Genomic DNA, 19,412 nt, shown 5'->3' on the forward strand with positions numbered 1-19,412 from the left:
GGAATATAAAATTTACAGACAACATACAAACTGGATACTTCATAGGGTGTTTTCCTCAAGTGCACCTGAAAGCCAGGGCAACAGGACTGTAAATCCCCCTGTAAATAAATAAGATACCTGATTTCAAGTTGAAAGATTAACTCTACTCTTTAATACATCAGAGACGTCTGCTTTATTCGAGAAAGTTACTTTCAGTGTTCATTTGATTCCCATGCCTCTTAAGTTTCAGCAAATAGGAACATCCAAAACACTTTTCACTTTCACACCTCATTCTCAATTAGCCTAATTCTTGACTGGATTTCAGTTTCTCTCAATTTGGAATATCTGATTGTTCCTGAATTGCTGGAACCTTACAAGATCCAGATGAGCTCCTCTGTGTTGCCAAGTTTCTGTTAAGGTCAAGTTGACATTTTGTTTTTTTTTCAAGTTCAGACATTACCCCAAAATTGAAAATAGCTCTCCCTATTTCAAATTAGCTTAATTAACATTTATTAACACCTGATTCTCATTGATTCCTTTTTAAAGTTCTATCAAATATTTTAATTCTAGAAAGTTTTGCTCTCACTTGTCTTTTTTTTTTTAACATCTTTATTGGTGTATAATTGCTTTACAATGGTGTGTTAGTTTCTGCTGTATAACAAAGTGAATCAGCTATACACATACATATATCCCCGTATCTCCTCCCTCTTGCCTCTCCCTCCCACCCTCCCTATCTCACTTGTCTTTGATGAGTTTCTTTTTCCACTTGAGATTATTTAAACTTTTTTAAGATTATCTCTTGAAATACATTGATTTGAGGAATGAACATCTGTCTTTTATCATTAGTTTGTAAGGGATTATGCAAATGCTGGTTCTGTTTTCACAAAAAGGAAGAGAAAACATGTGAATCAAAAGATTCAGCAAGAGTTCTGTATAATGTAACTCTAGTCAGATGTGATGTCTTCTGAGTCAGTTACAGGAAAGAGAGGGTAGAAAGAATGAGGAACCCAATTCTGACCTTTTGGAAAGACCTTGTATTAGGATGAACTCTAAAATGTAGAGAAATACTAAAGTAAATGTTACAATAAATTCTCCCACAATATAACAAAGAGAATCACTGATGCAGTAAATGTTGGAACTTATCTCTTTACTTGATGTCCAAAAGAATCAACAATATTCTGTTTAGTGTGTGGTAAGCAGATTTGTTAAGTAACAATTCTTTCAAGTTTTAACATGAATTTTTTTGTATAAGAATTTATTTGAATCAAAGCAGCTACTATGTTCTCTTGCCTTATTAATCTCTCTCCCTCCAGTTCCCAATCCACTTGCCAACATTTATGACTACTGGCATCTAGTGGGTAGAGAACAGCGATGCTGCTAAATATTCTACAATGCATGGGACACCCTCCACAACAAAGAATTATCTCAACCCAAATGTCAATAGTGACAAAATGAAGAAGCCCTGAATTAGGTGTTTACAAATATAGTTAATCAAGAAAAGAAGGTAACCATAACCAAGAACTCACAACATTTCGAGAAACTCTCCTCACCCTTTGGCAACAAAACAAGACTGACAGAAATTGCAAAATGCCATTCCAGAAATAGGACATATGTAGCCACAGTTATGTTTCCTTTCCACTCTTCTCCTTGGTTTTCCTGCTATAGGATTTTGGAGGATGGAGGTGAGGTGGTGGTTTATAATGTGTTTAAAGTGTTTTGTAATCTTTAGAGAGCTATACAGATATAAGGAGCTATTGTAAAGATAAAAGCCCAGAGCATCTTTCAACAGGCTTCTTTGTTGTCTGATGCTGTTGCAGTTTGTACAGCCACTACTCCTGGCTATTTTATTTAACCTATAGGTCATTCCCTTTGAGTATAATCTGTATCCTAACTCCTTTTGCCTAGTACTGCCTCGTGGAATTTTCAGCACAAAGCATACTGAGGCAGTTTTAGCATTAAGCTCTATTTTTCTGAAATGTTAGAGGTTGAATTTCAAATTCTATACAGATGAGTAAAACCTAGTTATTCTCCAGTAACAATATTTCCTACAGATGTATCTCCTGGCAGCTGGTAGGGCAGACAGCCATTGTTGCTCCAATCTGATCAAGTTTTTTGAAGGGTTTTGGTACCACCCAACTGTCTCCAGGCCTCTGAATCATGATTTCGCAGGAAGACTTCCCATTGCTTACCCTAGGGCTTTCTCTAGGGCTTTCAGAAACAACTTCCTTAGTAGCTCCAGATGGAACTGGAAGACCAAATAAAGCAGCAAGTATTAGAGGGAATATGAACCTCTGCTTCACTGATGGTGTATGTGTGTGGGCGGGGCGGGTCAAAGAATATATTATCATCGCAGCCAGAAGCAAACATCCTTACTGATTAGAAACTGGATTAATTTTAAAGCAGAAGGAATACCCCTGCGACCTGTATAAGCAGGTAATTTATGTAATGTTGACCCTAAACCCCTTAGACACAGAGATTTCTCTCCTGTCCACATCTGTTACTTCATATCGAAAATGACCCTTATCCTAGGCGAGGAGCTATGACTCAAACCTTAACTCTGTGTTGCTAATTCTGAGAAAGAAATTTTTCATATCTGGGCCAGATTCGGGCTATTCGAATAATTATACTTCCTGGTTCTAGATTTTGGTGAGGCATTGTGGATTAGAGATCAAAAACATCTAGGAGCAGTTAAGACTGATTTATCTTTAAATGCTTCATACTTTAAAGTATATAAAATGCTTTATATGTATTCTCTTTCCCCAGAGAATTCCCCAGCATTCTCTGGGGAAACAGGGCTATTTGTCTTTTCTAAAAATCTAAGGCAGTATCGTTGGTGTTCCTCTCACAGAGATGGCCCCCGACCTTTCACGGAGCCAGTTCATGTACATTTGAAATATGACAATCCGGCTGGTCTGCTCTCCCATCTCCTAAATCTGAGAAAAGCACTTCTTGTTTTGGAAATTCTTGGCTTCCTTAGTGTCCACTTGAAGGGGAAATACATTGATGCTTTTTTTTTCTTTTTTTTGCAATGGATGCAGTAAATGGCTATTTAATTTCAAATTAGATGAAGATTTCTTTACACTTCATAGATTCCAAACAAATGATTATAGCGCTCCTGTCATTTTAGTACATTAACATAAAGCACCTTATCTTGATAATACTGAGAGAAATGCATTAGAACAAATCACAGGATAAACATCAGATTCCAAAGTGACATGGCGCATTTTTTGAGTTGTTATATGTGGGCATAATTTTCTTGGCTAGTCTTTTTTTTTTTAATACGTCTTTACTGGAGTATAATTGCTTCACAATGCTCTGTTAGTTTCTGTTGTACAACAAAGTGAATCAGCCATATGCATATATCCCCAAAGAGACATAAAGTTGAGAGTAGAAATGAAGTGAGGAACATTTTTCAGAAATAAATGAAATGAAATGAAATGGAAATTTAAAGTACCTGATGGGAATGCTGTGGCATAGTGTGACCTCTGTGCTTTGATGACAACTAGTACGAGTCTAGAGCAGAGGCTACAAACGCTATGCCACTGACTCCCTGTGGCCATCAATAGTTTGAATTCCTATGGGAGCCTATGTATATGTGTAACCGATTCACTTTGTTATAAAGCAGAAACTAACACACCATTGTAAAGCAATTATACCCCAATAAAGATGTTTAAAAAAATAGTTTGAATTCCTTATATTTCCACTCCTTTTCACTTAGAATAAAATTCTTCCCAAATTAATATTCATATTTATGCTTATCTCCTTCCCTCAAATTTCAGAGAAAGTGGTAGCATTCATTCTTCCTTTACAAAGAAAATCTTTCAACTGTGTTTTTAATCCCATCCCTTCAGCCATCTCCAGGGCCTTGTTCTAATTATTCCCCATCTCCTCTACTTTCTTTTCATTTGTCTTTTTATTGAGGTACAATAACATAAGGCATCAGATTGATCATAAGTATACACCTTGATATTTTTACATATATATCCATGTACTCAACACATTACATATATAAAACATATGTGCATATTCTATACACACAACACACACACACACACACGTACACATATCCATGTAATCAACAACATTTCCAACACTCCAGCAGGCTTTCTCTTGCCCAAACAGCATATACAATCCCTCAAAGGAAACTACTATTCTGATCTCTATCACCATAGGTTGTTTTTGCTTTCTTCCTAATTTCATAATTTAATTTCAACATAATATTATATACTCTTATGCCTGCCTTCTTTTGCTCAGCTTATGTCTGTATCATGTTAGGGTGTGTAGGAATAGCCCATTCTTTTTCATTGCCCTACATAACTGCAGTGAATGGATAGTTTGTGATTTATTTCTCTCTCCTACTATTCATGAACACTACCTGTTGTTTTCAGTATGAGGTTTTAGAATGAGGCTTACAAGTAATGTTGTCATGAACATTCTAATACAGGCTTTTGGTGAATACATTCACTCATTTCTTTTGTAGATCTACTCAGAATAGAATCAAAGGTTCAAAGATATATAGAGATCTATATAGATATCGATATAGCTATGTTTTGTGTGTGTGTCTTCCACCATGGAACAGGCCCAGACTAGCCTGCTGGATGATGAGGGACACATGGCCAAGTCATCCCCTGCCTTACCTGACATAGAGCCAACAATCAGACATGTGAAGGAGGCCATCTGGAACTAACCAGAGAAAGAAAATTTAAGATAAGATCTGAAGCCTAATAGGAGTTAGCCAGCAAGTCTCTCTGTGCCAACCAGTGCCCAATATCAAGCCAGGAACTGCCTCTCAAAGGAGGTGGGCTGGTGTCAGACGTGTAACAAGACCCTCCTCAGGAGGATAGTAGTCATGTATAATGCCTGCACTAAAAGATCGGTCCACATGCTTGTCATCTCTTGGTATTACCAATTCTTCATTTTATCCATTCAGGTGAAATATAATGGTATCTCATTGTGGTTTTAATTTGCGTTTCCCTGATGACTTTGTATGCTGAGTTTCTTTTTATATACGTTTTGGCTATCAGGATCTTTTTTTATGAAGGGCCTGTTCAAGTTTTCTGCTCATTTAAAAAAATCTGAATTGTCAGTGTCATTCTTCTAATAGTTTTAAATATAATTTGAAATTAGGTTTGTGTCAGATACATGTATTGTGAATATCTTCTCTCAGTATATAGCCTGCATTATAATTTTGTCTTTTTAGAAACAGAAGGTTTTTTTATTTTAAATTAAGTCCAGCTTACAAAACTTTTATGGATAGTGCTTTTGTGTCCCACTTAATACATTTTCATCTACTTCAGATCACAGAGATGTATCTAGAAGCTTTATTGTTTTACCCCTCTCTTTGAAGTCTGTATCTTTTGCAATGTGTATTATGTGTTATGAAGCAGAGGTCACGATTTAGTTTTGAATATACATACCTAATTGACCCAATAAATAGGTTTCCAAAAACCATTTATTGGAAAAATGAGCTTTATGCTCCTGAATTACCTTGGGGTCTTAGTTGTGTATCAGGTGAACATGTAAACTTTGTCTGGTTCTGGAAACTCTATTCTTGTTCTATTAGTGTATTTGTTTGTCTTTGAATCAATACCACCCTGCCTTTACTTCTGTAGCTTTATAATAATTTGTGATACCTAGTAATGGAAATCTTCCAACATTGCTGTTCTTCAAGATTTCCTTGGATATTCTAGGTCCTTCGATTTCCATATAAATTTTAGAATCAGCATTTCAATTTCACACTATTGCAATGAATATATATCAAGCTGGAGAGAGCTGGGATTTTAAAACCATTGAGTCTCTTAATATATGAAGATAATACTTTCTCCATTTATTTAGATCTTCTTTGATTTCTCTCAGAAATAACATGTAGTTTTTTGGTTGAGGTCATGCACATCTTTTGTTAAAGTCATTTCTAGGTATTCGATGTTTTGATGTCTTGTAAATATTATTTGTTTTCAAATTGAAATTTCAAATTATTTATGTCTAGTGTCTAAAATACATTTGATTTTTTATATTGACCTTGTATCTAGTAACATTGCAAATTACCTCATAATACTATGGTTTTGGATTTTTTTCTAAGAAAAGTACACTTTTTCTAAGTAGAATCAAGTCATCTTTAAAAAATAGTTTTAATTCTTCCTTTTCAATCTCTATAGATTTATTTATTTTCATTGTCTTACTGCACTGGATAGAACCTCCACTAGGACTTATAAAAGTTAGGCTTCTACCCTCCCACAGAGACTGGAGGACAGGGGCCCTGTCTTCAGGTGTTGATTGTAACAAAAAACACATTCATTTGGCAGCTTTGAACTTTCCCGGGCAGGCATTTTGAAGGGGATAGGGTCATGCTAGGGATAAGACTTTAGCGGCTGGAAGCCATGAGAGAGTCTTTGTCACTTCTTACCAGAATTATTCATGCTTGCATCTTCACTTTTTGATTTTTTTTCCTCAACCAACTATAATATGGTTTGGATTTCCATTATCCATTCAAATGATTTTGTTATTTTGTGGTTTTCAAAACAAAATGGACATGTTTTTGTTTTGTGACCATTCTGCCGATCTTGTCTCCTTTAGCTACCACTTCCTTCTTGAAATTTTTTTCTCCCTTGCCTACAGAAACACATCAGTCTTATAATTCTTCTAGCTCTTCACATGCTTTTTTTTTTTTTTGATTAGTCAGGATTATACCTCTTAAAAACTAGTGTTTACAAGGGTTTCATCCTCAGCATTTGCTGAACTCCTTATCACTCTACTATAGCCTGGGCTTTCCCAGAACCTAAGCTTTAATCCCTCCTGAAGTCCAGACATATTTCCAGTCACCTGGTAGAGAGCTCCTAACTGGGTGGATCTCTGCAAGACTGTAATGGACAACATCAAGTTCTTCACTGGTACTATGTCTTTGTAATTACTTTACCTGCTTCTTAGTAGATTATTCTCTTTTCCTTCAACCAGTTCATGCCTGAACTCAAAGTTCAGCAATCCAGATTTAACGCAAATATTATCTCTTGTGGGAAGCCTTCCCTAACCTTCTGAGGCTGATTTATAGTCTTTCCTTGTTTTGTCCTAGCATAACCCTTTGTTCATATTTCAATCATATAACTTATTACAGTTATTGAAATTATTGACTTATTTTTGCTCCAACAAAATATTTGTGGTAGCTTGCCTTTATTTAACATCTCTCTTAAAACAGGATTCAATCTTTGGATGTTGAGTTAGACTAAAACCTCCTTCCAATTCCTTGGGTGTTATGACTTTGTTAGTCCATATTTATATCCCTAGCACCAAATTACCTGTCTTGCATTTGGAAAATGACCAATACAATATTTTTTTTTTTTGCGGTACGCGGGCCTCTCACCGCCGCGGCCCCTCCCGCCGCGGAGCACATGCTCCAGGCGCGCAGGCCCAGCGGCCGCGGCCCACGGGCCCAGCCGCTCTGTGACACACGGGATCCTCCCGGACCGGGGCACGAACCCGCGTCCCCTGCATCGGCAGGTGGATTCCCAACCACTGCACCACCAGGGAAGCCCTAATACAATATTTTTTAATGAATGGCCACTAAGTGGCCTGTGAATAGAGGAAGGTATGCAAGGTTATCTTCTCTCACCACAATCTTGCCTGAATTTTATGGTGAAGTACAGAGAAACAAAAGAGGAAAGCACAGTATAGGCATCTTTAACATCACTGAATAGTAAGACTTATGAAGAAGTTTGCTAAGCACAGACTGGGACTACTGAGATCCCCCGGAAGACTCTGGTTTTCATATGGGTGACTGCCACCTACTGGACAAGATAGGGATATTTTGTTTGTATTTGGAGAATCTGCACATTTTTAAGTCACCGATGTCACCGATTTCAATTTCAATGTTTCTAAGTTCAGCTTATCTTTATTTAATGTGCCTCATTTAGAACAGGACTCAAGCATTAGATTTTGAATTAGATTAGTGTTTCCTTTCAATTCTAAAATTTACATAAGGCCACGGTGTAAATAAAATAAATGCATTCATCCGTACGTGAATGAATCAATTAAAGAGTTATTCACTGATTTTACTAATTTGCAAGTGTTTAATGTTTTATCTTAAGTTTCACCTTTACTTCTAATTTTAATAGCACCTAGACTTTTCTTTCTTTCAGAGACATTGTCAGAAACATGAAAATTTTAAAGAATTTTTGGTGTTGGGTTCTTTGGAATATCATCCCATATGCCTAATATTTTCAGCTCAAAACTTGATTCTTCAAAGTCAACCAATATTTTGTTTCCTGGACTTCTACCATCTTGACCTCATCTCCATCCTGGAATTAGTAACTAAACATTTTCTTTGTTCTCTGTCATTCAACTTGCTCCTTCTCACATGGGCTTTGCTGCTCTTCTCTTTAAAATATTTTATGGCTGACATGGCCAAAACAGAATATGCACTAATATAACCCTTCTTTCTATTTGAATTAAATAATACTCATTTTCAATCCATTTTGTTCTTTCTTGTCATCACTGTGTCCTATTCACTTAGCAAACCTACTAGCATGTTTAACATCAATATTTATCTTTTACAACTGCACATACAGGAAACAATTTATGAAATAAGGCAATTTTCTTTACAACACAAATTTGAAAAATAAAAACATATATAGTTTAAATGTCAAATATTTCCCAAATGCCTTACAATTTGGAGAATAAGTTATTCATAAAGAAAAGTACAGTATTATTACAGTAATAGTGTGTAATATCTATGAAGTGATTAAGATGTGACAAGATTTCTGTTAAATGCTCAAAAGGCATCATTTCATTTAGTCTTCAAAACAAGTTTATGAAGTTAGTACTTCTAATTATTCCCATTTACAGATGAGGTTACTGAGGCTTAGAAGAATTAAGGAATGTGTCCAAAATCACATAGCATGTTGGAAGAAAAGCTATATGCCTTGCACCTTGCTCATGCTACTAGACTTATCCATTTTTCCAGTTAAATAAATGTGAACTTTAAACAGGCTGTAGAAGGTCATAGTGATCCTGAATGAAGATGGAACTAATGCTAACAGCTTTCAATTTATCATTTTCCATTACTCAACTGTCATTTGAAATAAGGATGTCCTAGTATTTTTTAAACTAAATCCAGTCCCCAGTTTTCTGGTTTTCCTTTGGACAGAGTGGACAGTCCATCAAATAAAGTGTTGGCAAAGTGGCCTTAAGATATATACTCGTCAAAAGAACCACCTGCCTCTTCAACAAGAAAATAGTGGACCCTCTTTAAAACTCCAGCTGGTAGTAGAGTACTTGGGCATTTAGGAAACAACTTCAGGTGAAAGGTAAGAATCTTCATGCAATATAAAGTGACATTTTCAGGAACCAAGATGGCGGAGTAGAAGGACGTGCTCTCACTCCCTCTTGCAAGAACACCAGAATCACAACTAGCTGCTGGACAATCATCGACAGGAAGACACTGGAACTCACCAAAAAAGATACCCCACATCCAAAGACAAAGGAGAAGCTACAATGAGATGGTAGGAGGGGTGCAATCACAGTTAAATCCCATAACTGCTGGGTGGGTGACTCACAGACTGGCGAACACTTATACCACAGAAGTCCACTCACTGAAGTGAAGGTTCTGAGCCCCACGTCAGGCTTCAAAACATGGGGGTCCGGCAATGGGAGGAGGAATTCTTAGAGAATCAGACTTTGAAGCCTAGTGGGAATTGATTGCAGGACTTCGACAGGACTGGGGGAAACAGAGACTCCACTCTTGGAGGGCACACACAAAGTAGTGTGTTCATCGGGATGCAGGGGAAGGAGCAGTGACCCCAGGGGAGACTGAACCAGACCTACCTGCTAGTATTGGAGGGTCTCCTGCAGAGGTGGGGGGTGGCTGTGGCTCACCATGGGGACAAGGACACTGGCAGCAGAAGTTCTGAGAAGTACTCCTTAGCGTGAGCCCTCCCAGAGTCTGTCATTAGCACCACCAGAGCCCAGGTAGCCTCCAGTGTTGGGTTGCCTCAGGCCAAACAACCAACAGGGAGGAAACACAGCCCCACCCATCAACAGTCAAATGGATTAAAGTTTTACTGAGCTCTGCCCACCAGAGCAGCAGTCAGCTCTACCCACCACCAGTCCCTGCCATCAAGCCTCTTAGATAGCCTCATCCACCAGAGGGCAGACAGCATCAGCAAGAAGAACTACAATCCTGCAGCCTGGGGAACAAAAACCACATTCACAGAAAGACAGACAAGATGAAAAGGTAGAGGGCTACATACCAGATGAAGGAACAAGATAAAACCCCAGAAAAACAACTAAATGAAGTGGAGATAGGCAACCTTCCAGAAAAAAAAATCAGAATAATGATAGTGAAGATGATCCAGGACCTCGGAAAAACAATGGAGGCAAAGATCGAGAAGATGCAAGAAATGTTTAACAAAGACCTAGAAGAATTAAAGAGCAAACAAACAGAGATGAACAATACAATAACTGAAATGAAAACTACACTAGAAGGAATCAATAGCAGAATAACTGAGGCAGAAGAACGGATAAGTGACCTGGATGGTGGAATTCACTGCTGCAGAACAGAATAAAGAAAAAAGAGTGAAAAGACTTGAGGAGAGTCTCAGAGACCTCTGGGACAACATTAAACACAACAACATTTGCATCATAGGGGTCCCAGAAGGAGAAGAGAGAGGGAAAGGACCCAAGAAAATATTTGAAGAGATTATAGTCGAAAACTTCCCTAACATAGGAAAGGAAATAGCCATCCAAGTCAAGGAAGCACAGCAAGTCCCATACAGGATAAACCCAAGGAGAAACACGCTGAGACACATAGTAATCAAATTGGCAAAAAATAAAGACAAAGAAAAATTATTGAAAGCAGCAAGGGAAAAATGGCAAATAACATACAAGGGAACTCCCATTACGTTAACAGCTGATTTCTCAGCAGAAACTCTACAAGCCAGAGGGAGTGGCACAATACATTTAAAGTGATGAAAGGGAAGAACCTACAACCAAGATTACTCTACCCAGCAAGGATCTCATTCAGATTTGATGGAGAAATCAAAAGCTTTACAGACAAGCAAAAGCTAAGAGAATTCAGCACCACCAAACCAGCTCTACAATAAACGCTAAAGGAACTTCTCTAAGTGGGAAACACAAGAGAAGAAAAGGATCTACAAAAACAAACCCATAACAATTAAGAAAATGGTAATACAAACATACATATTGATAATTACCTTAAATGTAAATGGATTAAATGCTACAACGAAAAGACACAGGCTCGCTGAATGGATAGAAAAACAAGACCCATACATATGCTGTCTACAAGAGACCCACTTCAGACCTAGGGACACATACAGACTGAAAGTGAGGGGATGGAAAAAGATACTCCATGCAAATGGAAATCAAAAGGAAGCTGGAGTAGCTATACTCATATCAGATAAAATAGACTTTAAAATAAAGAATGTTACAAGAGACAAGAAAGGACACTACATAATGATCAAGGCATCAATCCAAGAAGAAGATAGAACAATTATAAATATATATGCACCCAACATAGGAGCATCTCAATACGTGAGGCAACTGCTAACAGCTATAAAACAGGAAACCGACAGTAACACAGTAATAGTGGGGGACTTCAACACCTCACTTACACCAATGGACAGATCGTCCAAAATGAAAATAAACAGAAGCTTTAAATGACACAATAGACCAGATAGATTTAATTGATATTTATAGGACATTCCATCCAAAAACAGCAGATTACACTTTCTTCTCAAGTGTGCATCAACATTCTCCATGATAGATCACATCTTGGGTTACAAATCAAGCCTCAGTAAATTTAGGAATATTGAAATCATATCAAGCATCTTTTCTGACCACAAAGCTATGAGACTAGAAATGAGTTACAGGGAAAAAATCGTAAAAACCACAAACACATGGAGGCTAAACAATACGTTACTAAATAACCAAGAGATAACTGAAGAAATAAATGAGGAAATCAAAAAATACCTAGAGACAAATGATAATGAAAACACTATGATCCAAAACCTATGGGATGCAGCAAAAGCAGTTCTAAGAGGGAAGTTTATAGCTATACAAGCCTACCTCAAGAAACAAGAAAAATCTCAAGTAAACAATCTAACCTTACCCCTAAAGGAACTAGAGAAAGAAGAACAAACAAAACCCAAATTTAGCAGAAGGAAAGAAATCATAAAGATCAGAGCAGAAATAAATGAAATAGAAACAAAGAAAACAATAGCAAAGATCAATAAAAGTAAAAGCTGTTTTTTTGAGAAGATAAACAAAATTGATAAACCATTAGCCAGACTCATCAAGAAAAAGAGGGAGAGGACTCAAATCAATAAAATTAGAAATGAAAAAGGAGAAGTTACAACAGACACTGCAGAAATACAAAGCATCCTAAGAGACTATTACAAGCAACTGTATGCCAATAAAATGGACAACTTGGAGGAAATGGGCAAATTCTTAGAAATGTATAACCTTCCAAGACTGAATCAGGAAGAAACAGAAAACATGAACAGACCAATCACAAGTAATGAAATTGAAACTGTGATTAAAAATTTTCCAACAAACAAAAGTCCAGGACCAGATGGCTTCACAGCTGAATTCTATGAAACATCTAGAGAAGAGCTAACACCCATCCTTCTCAAACTCTTCCAAAAAATTGCAGAGGAAGGAACACTCCCAAACTCATTCTATGAGGCCACCATCACCCTGATACCAAAACCAGACAAAGATACTACAAGAAAAGAAAATTACAGACCAATATCACTGATGAATATAGATGCAAAATTCCTCAACAAAATACTAGCAAACAGAATCCAACAACACATTAAAAGGATCATACACTATGACCAAGTGGGATTTATCCCTGGGATGCAAGGATTCTTCAATATACGCAAATCAGTCAATGTGATACACCATATTAACAAATGGAAGAATAAAAACCATATGATCATCTCAAGAGATGCAGAAAAAGCTTCTGACAAAATTCAACACCCATTTATGATAAAAACTCTCCAGAAAGTGGGCATAGAGGGAACCTACCTCAACATAATAAGGGCCATATATGACCAACCCACAGCAAACATCATTCTCAATGGTGAAAAATTGAAATGAATGGTGAAAAAAATGAAAGCATTTCCTCTAAGATCAGGAACAAAGCAAGGATGTCCACTCTCACCACTATTATTCAACATAGTTTTCGAAGTCCTAGCCACAGCAATCAGAGAAGAAAAAGAAATAAAAGGAATACAAATTGCAAAAGAAGAAATAAAACTGTCACTGTTTGGAGATGACATGATACTATACATAGAGAATCCTAAAAATGCCACCAGAAAACTACTGGCACTAACCAATGAATTTGGTAAAGTAGCAGGATACAAAATTAATGCACAGTAATCTCTTGCATTCCTATACACTGATGAAAAATCTGAAAGAGAAATTATGGAAAAACTCCCATTTACCACTGCAACAAAAAGAATAAAACACCTAGGAATAAACCTACCTAGGGAGACAAAAGACCTGTATGCAGAAAACTATAAGACACTGATGAAAGAAATTAAAGATGATACCAACAGATGGAGAGAGATACCATGTTCTTGGATTGGAAGAATCAATACTGTGAAAATGACTATACTACCCAAAGCAATCTACAGATTCAATGATATCCCTTTCAAATTACCAATGGCATGTTTTACGGAACTAGAACAAATCATCTTAAAATTTGCATGGAGACACAAAAGACCCCGAATAGCCAAAGCAGTCTTGAGGGAAAAAAACGGAGCTGGAGGAATCAGGCTCCCTGACTTCAGACTATACTACAAAGCTACAGTAATCAAGACAATATGGTACTGGCACAAAAACAGAAACATAGATCAATGGAACAAGATAGAAAGCCCAGAGATAAACCCACACACCTATGGTCAACTAATCTATGACAAAGGAGTCAAAGATATACAATGGAGAAAAGACAGTCTCTTGAATAAGTGGTGCTGGGAAAACTGGACAGATACATGTAAAAGAATGAAATTAGAACACTCCCTAACACCATACACAAAAATAAACTCAAAATGGATTTGAGACCTAAATGTAAGACCAGACACTATAAAACTCTTAGAGGAAAACATAGGAAGAACACTCTTTGACATAAATCACAGCAAGCTCTTTTTTGATCCACCTCCTAGAGTAATGGAAATAAAAACAAAAATAAACAAATGGGACCTAATGAAACTTAAAAGTTTTTGCACAGCAAAGGAAACCATAAACAAGACAAAAAGACAACCCTCAGAATGGGAGAAAATATTTGCGAACGAATCAATGGACAAAGGATTAATCTCCAAAATATATAAACAGCTCATGCAGCTCAATATTAAAGAAACAAACAACCCAATCCAAAAATGGGCAGAAGACCTAAATAGACATTTCTCCAAAGAAGACATACAGATGGCCAAGAAGCACATGAAAAGCTGCTCAGCATCACTAATTATTAGAGAAATGCAAATCAAAACTACAATGAGGTAACACCTCACACCAGTTAGAATGGGCATCATCAGAAAATCTACAAACAACAAATGCTGGAGAAGGTGTGGAGAAAAAGGAACCCTCTTGCACTGCTGGTGGGCATGTAAATTGATACAGCCACTATGGAGAACAGTATGGAGGTTCCTCTAAAAAACTAAAAATAGCATTACATATGATCCAGCAATCCCACTAATGGGCATATACCCAGAGAAAACCATACTTCAAAAAGACACATGCACCCCAATGTTCATTGCAGCACTATTTACAATAGCCAGGACATGGAAGCAATCTAAATGTCCGTCAACAGATGAATGGATAAAGAATAAGTGGTACATATATACAATGGAATATTATTCAGCCATAAAAAGGAACAAAACTAAGTCATTTGTTGAGACGTGGACAGTCTAGAGACTGTCATACAGAGTGAAGTAAGTCAGAAAGAGAAAAACAAATATCGTATATTAACGCATGTATGTGGAACCTAGAAAAGTGGTACAGATGAGCCAATTTGCAGGGCAGAAGTTGAGACACAGATGTAGAGAACAGATGTGTGGACACCAAGGGGGGAAAACCGTGGTGGGGTGGGGATGGTGGTGTGCTGAATTGGGCGATTGGGATTGACATGTTTACACTGATGTGTATAAAATTGATGACTAATAAGAACCTGCAGTATAAAAAAACAAATGAAACAACTAATAGTAAACTTTCTTTGGGTTATTTGTATGGAAATATGTTAATATAAGTGTTTCAGACATTACATGAAATTTCTAAAAATCTTATATGTTCTGGTATAATGTTATAAGTCATAATTCTAGTTGTTACTTTAAAATGTATATCTCAGAAATAACTAAATTTCCTTGTCAATTGCATTATTATGAACTTTCATCAAATCTTTAACCATGGTCATTTTTAAGTCTTTTGTCATTTACAGACGATTCTGGGTGTACTCTAATGCTTTTGCAAATATGTTCCTATAAAAGGGTTTTATCTTCAAGGAATTCAGGGAAAAGACTCTGACAAGTACAGGTTTTTGGTAACTGACTATACTGCTGAACTGAATGAATAAGCATTTTCAGAACTCTAATGGAAAACTGGTGAACTCATAAAAGTGCTAACAAAAGATCAAGATGAAAAAAACATTAATTACATGGGACTGAGTGAACTGATGAGGATGATTATAATTTTTGTGACTTTCTGTTTGAATTTAAAAAGTTGACATTTTCACATTGTATAAGTTTACCCTGTAGCATGTCTTCTTTTATAAACCTGTATGATTTTATTTACTCAGAAATATTTCATGGTAATTTTTAAGTTTATTCCAAAATTAACTTTATTTTTAGTCTTCCTGAAATTTCCTTGGAAGTTCATTTTTATACATCTCAACTGGGATTTCTTCCTCAATCTTTATTAGCATCTTTATCACGAGGATAAAGATTAGTGCTTTTTTTGCAAGTTGGAAAATATTTTCCAACTATACAACATTTTCCAGTTAAACTGGTCAAATACTATCCTTCAGAGATGAAAGTAGGATCAGGCTGGTTTAACTCCATGGCAGTGAAATTAATGAGACTGTGTGTTGAATCAATGTTCCATCTATTAACCTGATCAAATCATGTTTCAACTAACTTGATAATTGATATGCTGTTTTAGGAAGACTCTAAAAAGGGTAGAAGAATAAGCAAACTATACTCTGATATTGTGGCAAAACTTGCTGCTTTTGTCTGTTATATATGGTCTGAGGAGGCAAGTCTTGATTGATGATAAGAAGCAATTCATGAGGATACAGGTACCTCATAGTGATAGAGAAAAGGTGAATATAAAGATCTCCCTGCTTTTATGTATACTGTTTTCCTCATAATAAGATGCACTTCCCTCTTTCCATCTGCTAAACTCTTACATGCCCTGAGATGCTAAATTGGTAATCGGTTCAGAAATATGCATGTGGTCTCCACTCTTCGATCTCTAATTCCTTTGAGGTTTCCGCAATCACTACTTTGAATTAGGGATCTAAACCTAAGTCAACTCAGAGACCACTGGCAATGTCTAACTCCATAGTTCTCTTATTTTTACCCTTTTTCTTGCAACCTAGAGAGTTCCCTGTTATTTTTAAAACTATTCCAGAGTTGGTAAAAACTAGACCAGGCAGTCTTCCAAAACACTGCATTTTATATCTCAGCATGAATTTAATGCCTGTTTTTCCCCCGGTTCTGATGTGACAACTACCTTTTGGATCAGTGGATGCTTTATAGCTAGCTGTCAATATGGGAAGGGGCCTCAGGAGAAAAGAAAGTACAGTGCCGTTTCCAAAATACTTCTCTTCTCATTCTATTTGGGGGCTAGTACATGTTGATCTGATAAGCATTTATTGACACATATTTCGAAGAGCTGAGTTAATTAGTAAGACACTTCTCAAAACTTAGGGCTAAATAGGATTTTGGATGATAATCTTTCACCTTCTCCTAAGACCACATTTAACCTCTACAAGGCAGAGAATTATTAAATTTTCTACTTCTAATTTTATAGCCTCTGTTTATGATCCAGCATAGATATTTTTCATGCATTGAAACTATATGACCATCTCAAATTTGGCTGGGGTAAGAAAGGGTAGAAAAAATAACTATTGATTTATCTTTTTTGGTGATCAAACACTAGTCCAACTTGATTCTTTTTTGTTACAAATCTTTTATGATCCCAATGTATCTTCTGCACTACTCACTTTGCCTTGTTTTTAGAGAAAAACAATGTCAAGAGTAATAGTTAGTCATGAAACTCAAAATTTTCTGAACACTTATGGTCTAGCTACTGTGCTAGTTGCTGAGGATTCATTGGTGAGAAAGATCCAGTCTGTATGTACATAAAACTTAAAGTCTAAAAAACGTCTTTAGAATGTCAATTCTGATGCAAAAAAACAAAACAAAAAACAGTATGCCAAATATAAAAAGCATTTTGGATGATCTACAGTTTGGGAATATCTTTTTTTTTAGTTTTGGAATACCTTAACCAGTCCACTCATCTCTAAAGCATGGATAAGAAAGGGTTCTTATTTACTGAAATGCAAACAAACACACAAGCCATGATATATTAGTCAGAGTTCTCCAGAGAAACAGAACCAACAGGATATACAGATATGTATAAGAGGAGATTTATTATGGGAATCAGCTTATGCAGTTTATGGAGGCCAAGAAGTCCCATAAAATGCAATCTGCAAGCTGGAGAAGCATGAAAGCCTGTGGTATAATTCAGTCCTAGTCCAAAGGCCCAAGAACTGGGGGAGCCGAAGATGTGGTTCCCAGTCCGAGGCTGTGAAGTGCTGAGAACCATGGGGCTGCTGGTATAAGTTACTGAGTATGAAGGTTTGAGAACCGGGAGCTCCAAAGTCAGACAGCGGGAGAAGATGGCTGTCCCAAGTCAAGAAGAGAGAGAAAATTCCTTTGCCTGTCTATCTTTGCAGGCCCTCAACAGTTTGGATGCTGCCTGCCCACATTAGTGAGGGTGGATCTTCTTTATTCAGTCTACTGATTCAAATTCTAATCTCTTCCAGAAACACCCTTACAGACACGCCTAGAAATAACGTTTTTCCAGCTATCTGGGCATACTTGGGTGCAGTCAAAGTGACACATAAAATTAACCATCACCCATGATGACTAAAACATATTAAATGGCAATGTAATTCTATATCAAATGTAATCGATAAAAGTCATAAAACAGTCTTGGTAATTAAGAATCATCAGTTCTTTGATGCCAAATACTTCTTAAGCAAAACAGGGCTGTGGGACAGTGCTTGAAGGCATTGACTCTGGAGTCAGGCTGCTTGGGATTGGATTCCGGCTTCACCACTATAATGATTGTGTAAAACATTGTGTGACTTCATCTTTCTCAGTTGTTTCAGTTTCCTCATATCTAAAGTGAGGATAATGGTAGCATCTATTTCATGACTTGCTGCAAGGATTAACTAAGGTAACAGAAGTAAAGTGCATAGCAAAGTAAGCATACACACTTTAGCCGTGAGCCATTATAAATGTTCCTATTCAGTTGACAGTTATTTACTCAGTAGAAATGTCTAGCCCGGTGGTGAGATGTTGAAGATACATGAGACAAGGCCCCAGTGTCAGTGAGCTTACTGCCAATGACTTACTTCCAGTGAGGATGGTGAGTATACAAAGAGCTATATACTTCACAAGTAGATAACAAAGGTGTGTAGGTTGTGCTGTGGAGAGGAAGGAATAATATCCATGGGGCAGGACAGGTAAACACAACTAAAACTGTTTATTTGAAACAAGATAGTTTTTGGTCTTCTTAAAATGGAAGAATTAAATGTTTCATGGAACTCCAACTTGAGTTTTAAATCAGGGTAAATGAAATGGTGCTATAAAACCAAGTTGACTGGTATAGAATAGATTAAGAATGGAAATAAGAAACTCAAAACGTGGCAACACTATCTCATCTAGGGTCAGGAGTTATGGAGAATATTATGAGACCACGTTTACTGAAAAATATGTTTTCCAAATAGGAAAAGAACTGCACACCTGAAAATCATAGGCAAAGAATGATTCCAAAAACAGCACTAATAGTAGTGGTTTCCCTTCGAATACCAGTTTTATCTCAAGTAGCTGACAGGTCTAAACACATGCATGCAATAGGAATGGAAAAATCACTGATTTTTTTAGACTGAGGTCTTCAGCAGGCAATGAACAGTGTTTAATGCCATATGGAGGTAATTTAATGTGAATTTTGAAATACTTGAACAAGCATCATCACCAAATATGCTAAATGGAGTTACTGATTTTGTTTCTTTCTAGTGTGATAATTTAGTTTTGCAATGGTACTGTCACCAAATGAGATTAATCACAATAATGATGCATCTTTTTGCTAAGGACATTATCATTCAAATACAGCCCAAGAGAAAAGGTTTCTAGTTAAAC

The 19,412-nt window shown here is 36.8% G+C and overlaps 1 protein-coding gene across 6 annotated transcripts in view; it reads right to left on the bottom strand.

The window, feature by feature from the left end:
- The window catches only part of LOC111173812 (uncharacterized), a 154,657-nt gene that overhangs the window by 25,789 nt on the left and 109,456 nt on the right, over positions 1–19,412 (bottom strand). For 2 of the 6 annotated variants that reach the window (XR_016394969.1, XM_089920961.1), the window contains exon 3: positions 28–98. The exons of the other annotated variants lie outside the window; for them this stretch is intronic. Coding sequence is in view for 1 of the 2 variants with exons in the window: in XM_089920961.1 (XP_089777087.1) it covers positions 56–98 (43 nt within the window). In the remaining variant the exon portion in view is untranslated. The remainder of the gene's footprint in view (positions 1–27; positions 99–19,412) is intronic. 6 annotated transcript variants of the gene reach the window in all.

This window comes from Delphinapterus leucas, chromosome 11 (assembly GCF_059928025.1).
Source record: "Delphinapterus leucas isolate spDelLeu-1000000601 "Yukka" chromosome 11, BTC_Dleu_Yukka2, whole genome shotgun sequence".
In the NCBI taxonomy this organism is placed as follows: Eukaryota; Metazoa; Chordata; class Mammalia; order Artiodactyla; family Monodontidae; genus Delphinapterus; species Delphinapterus leucas.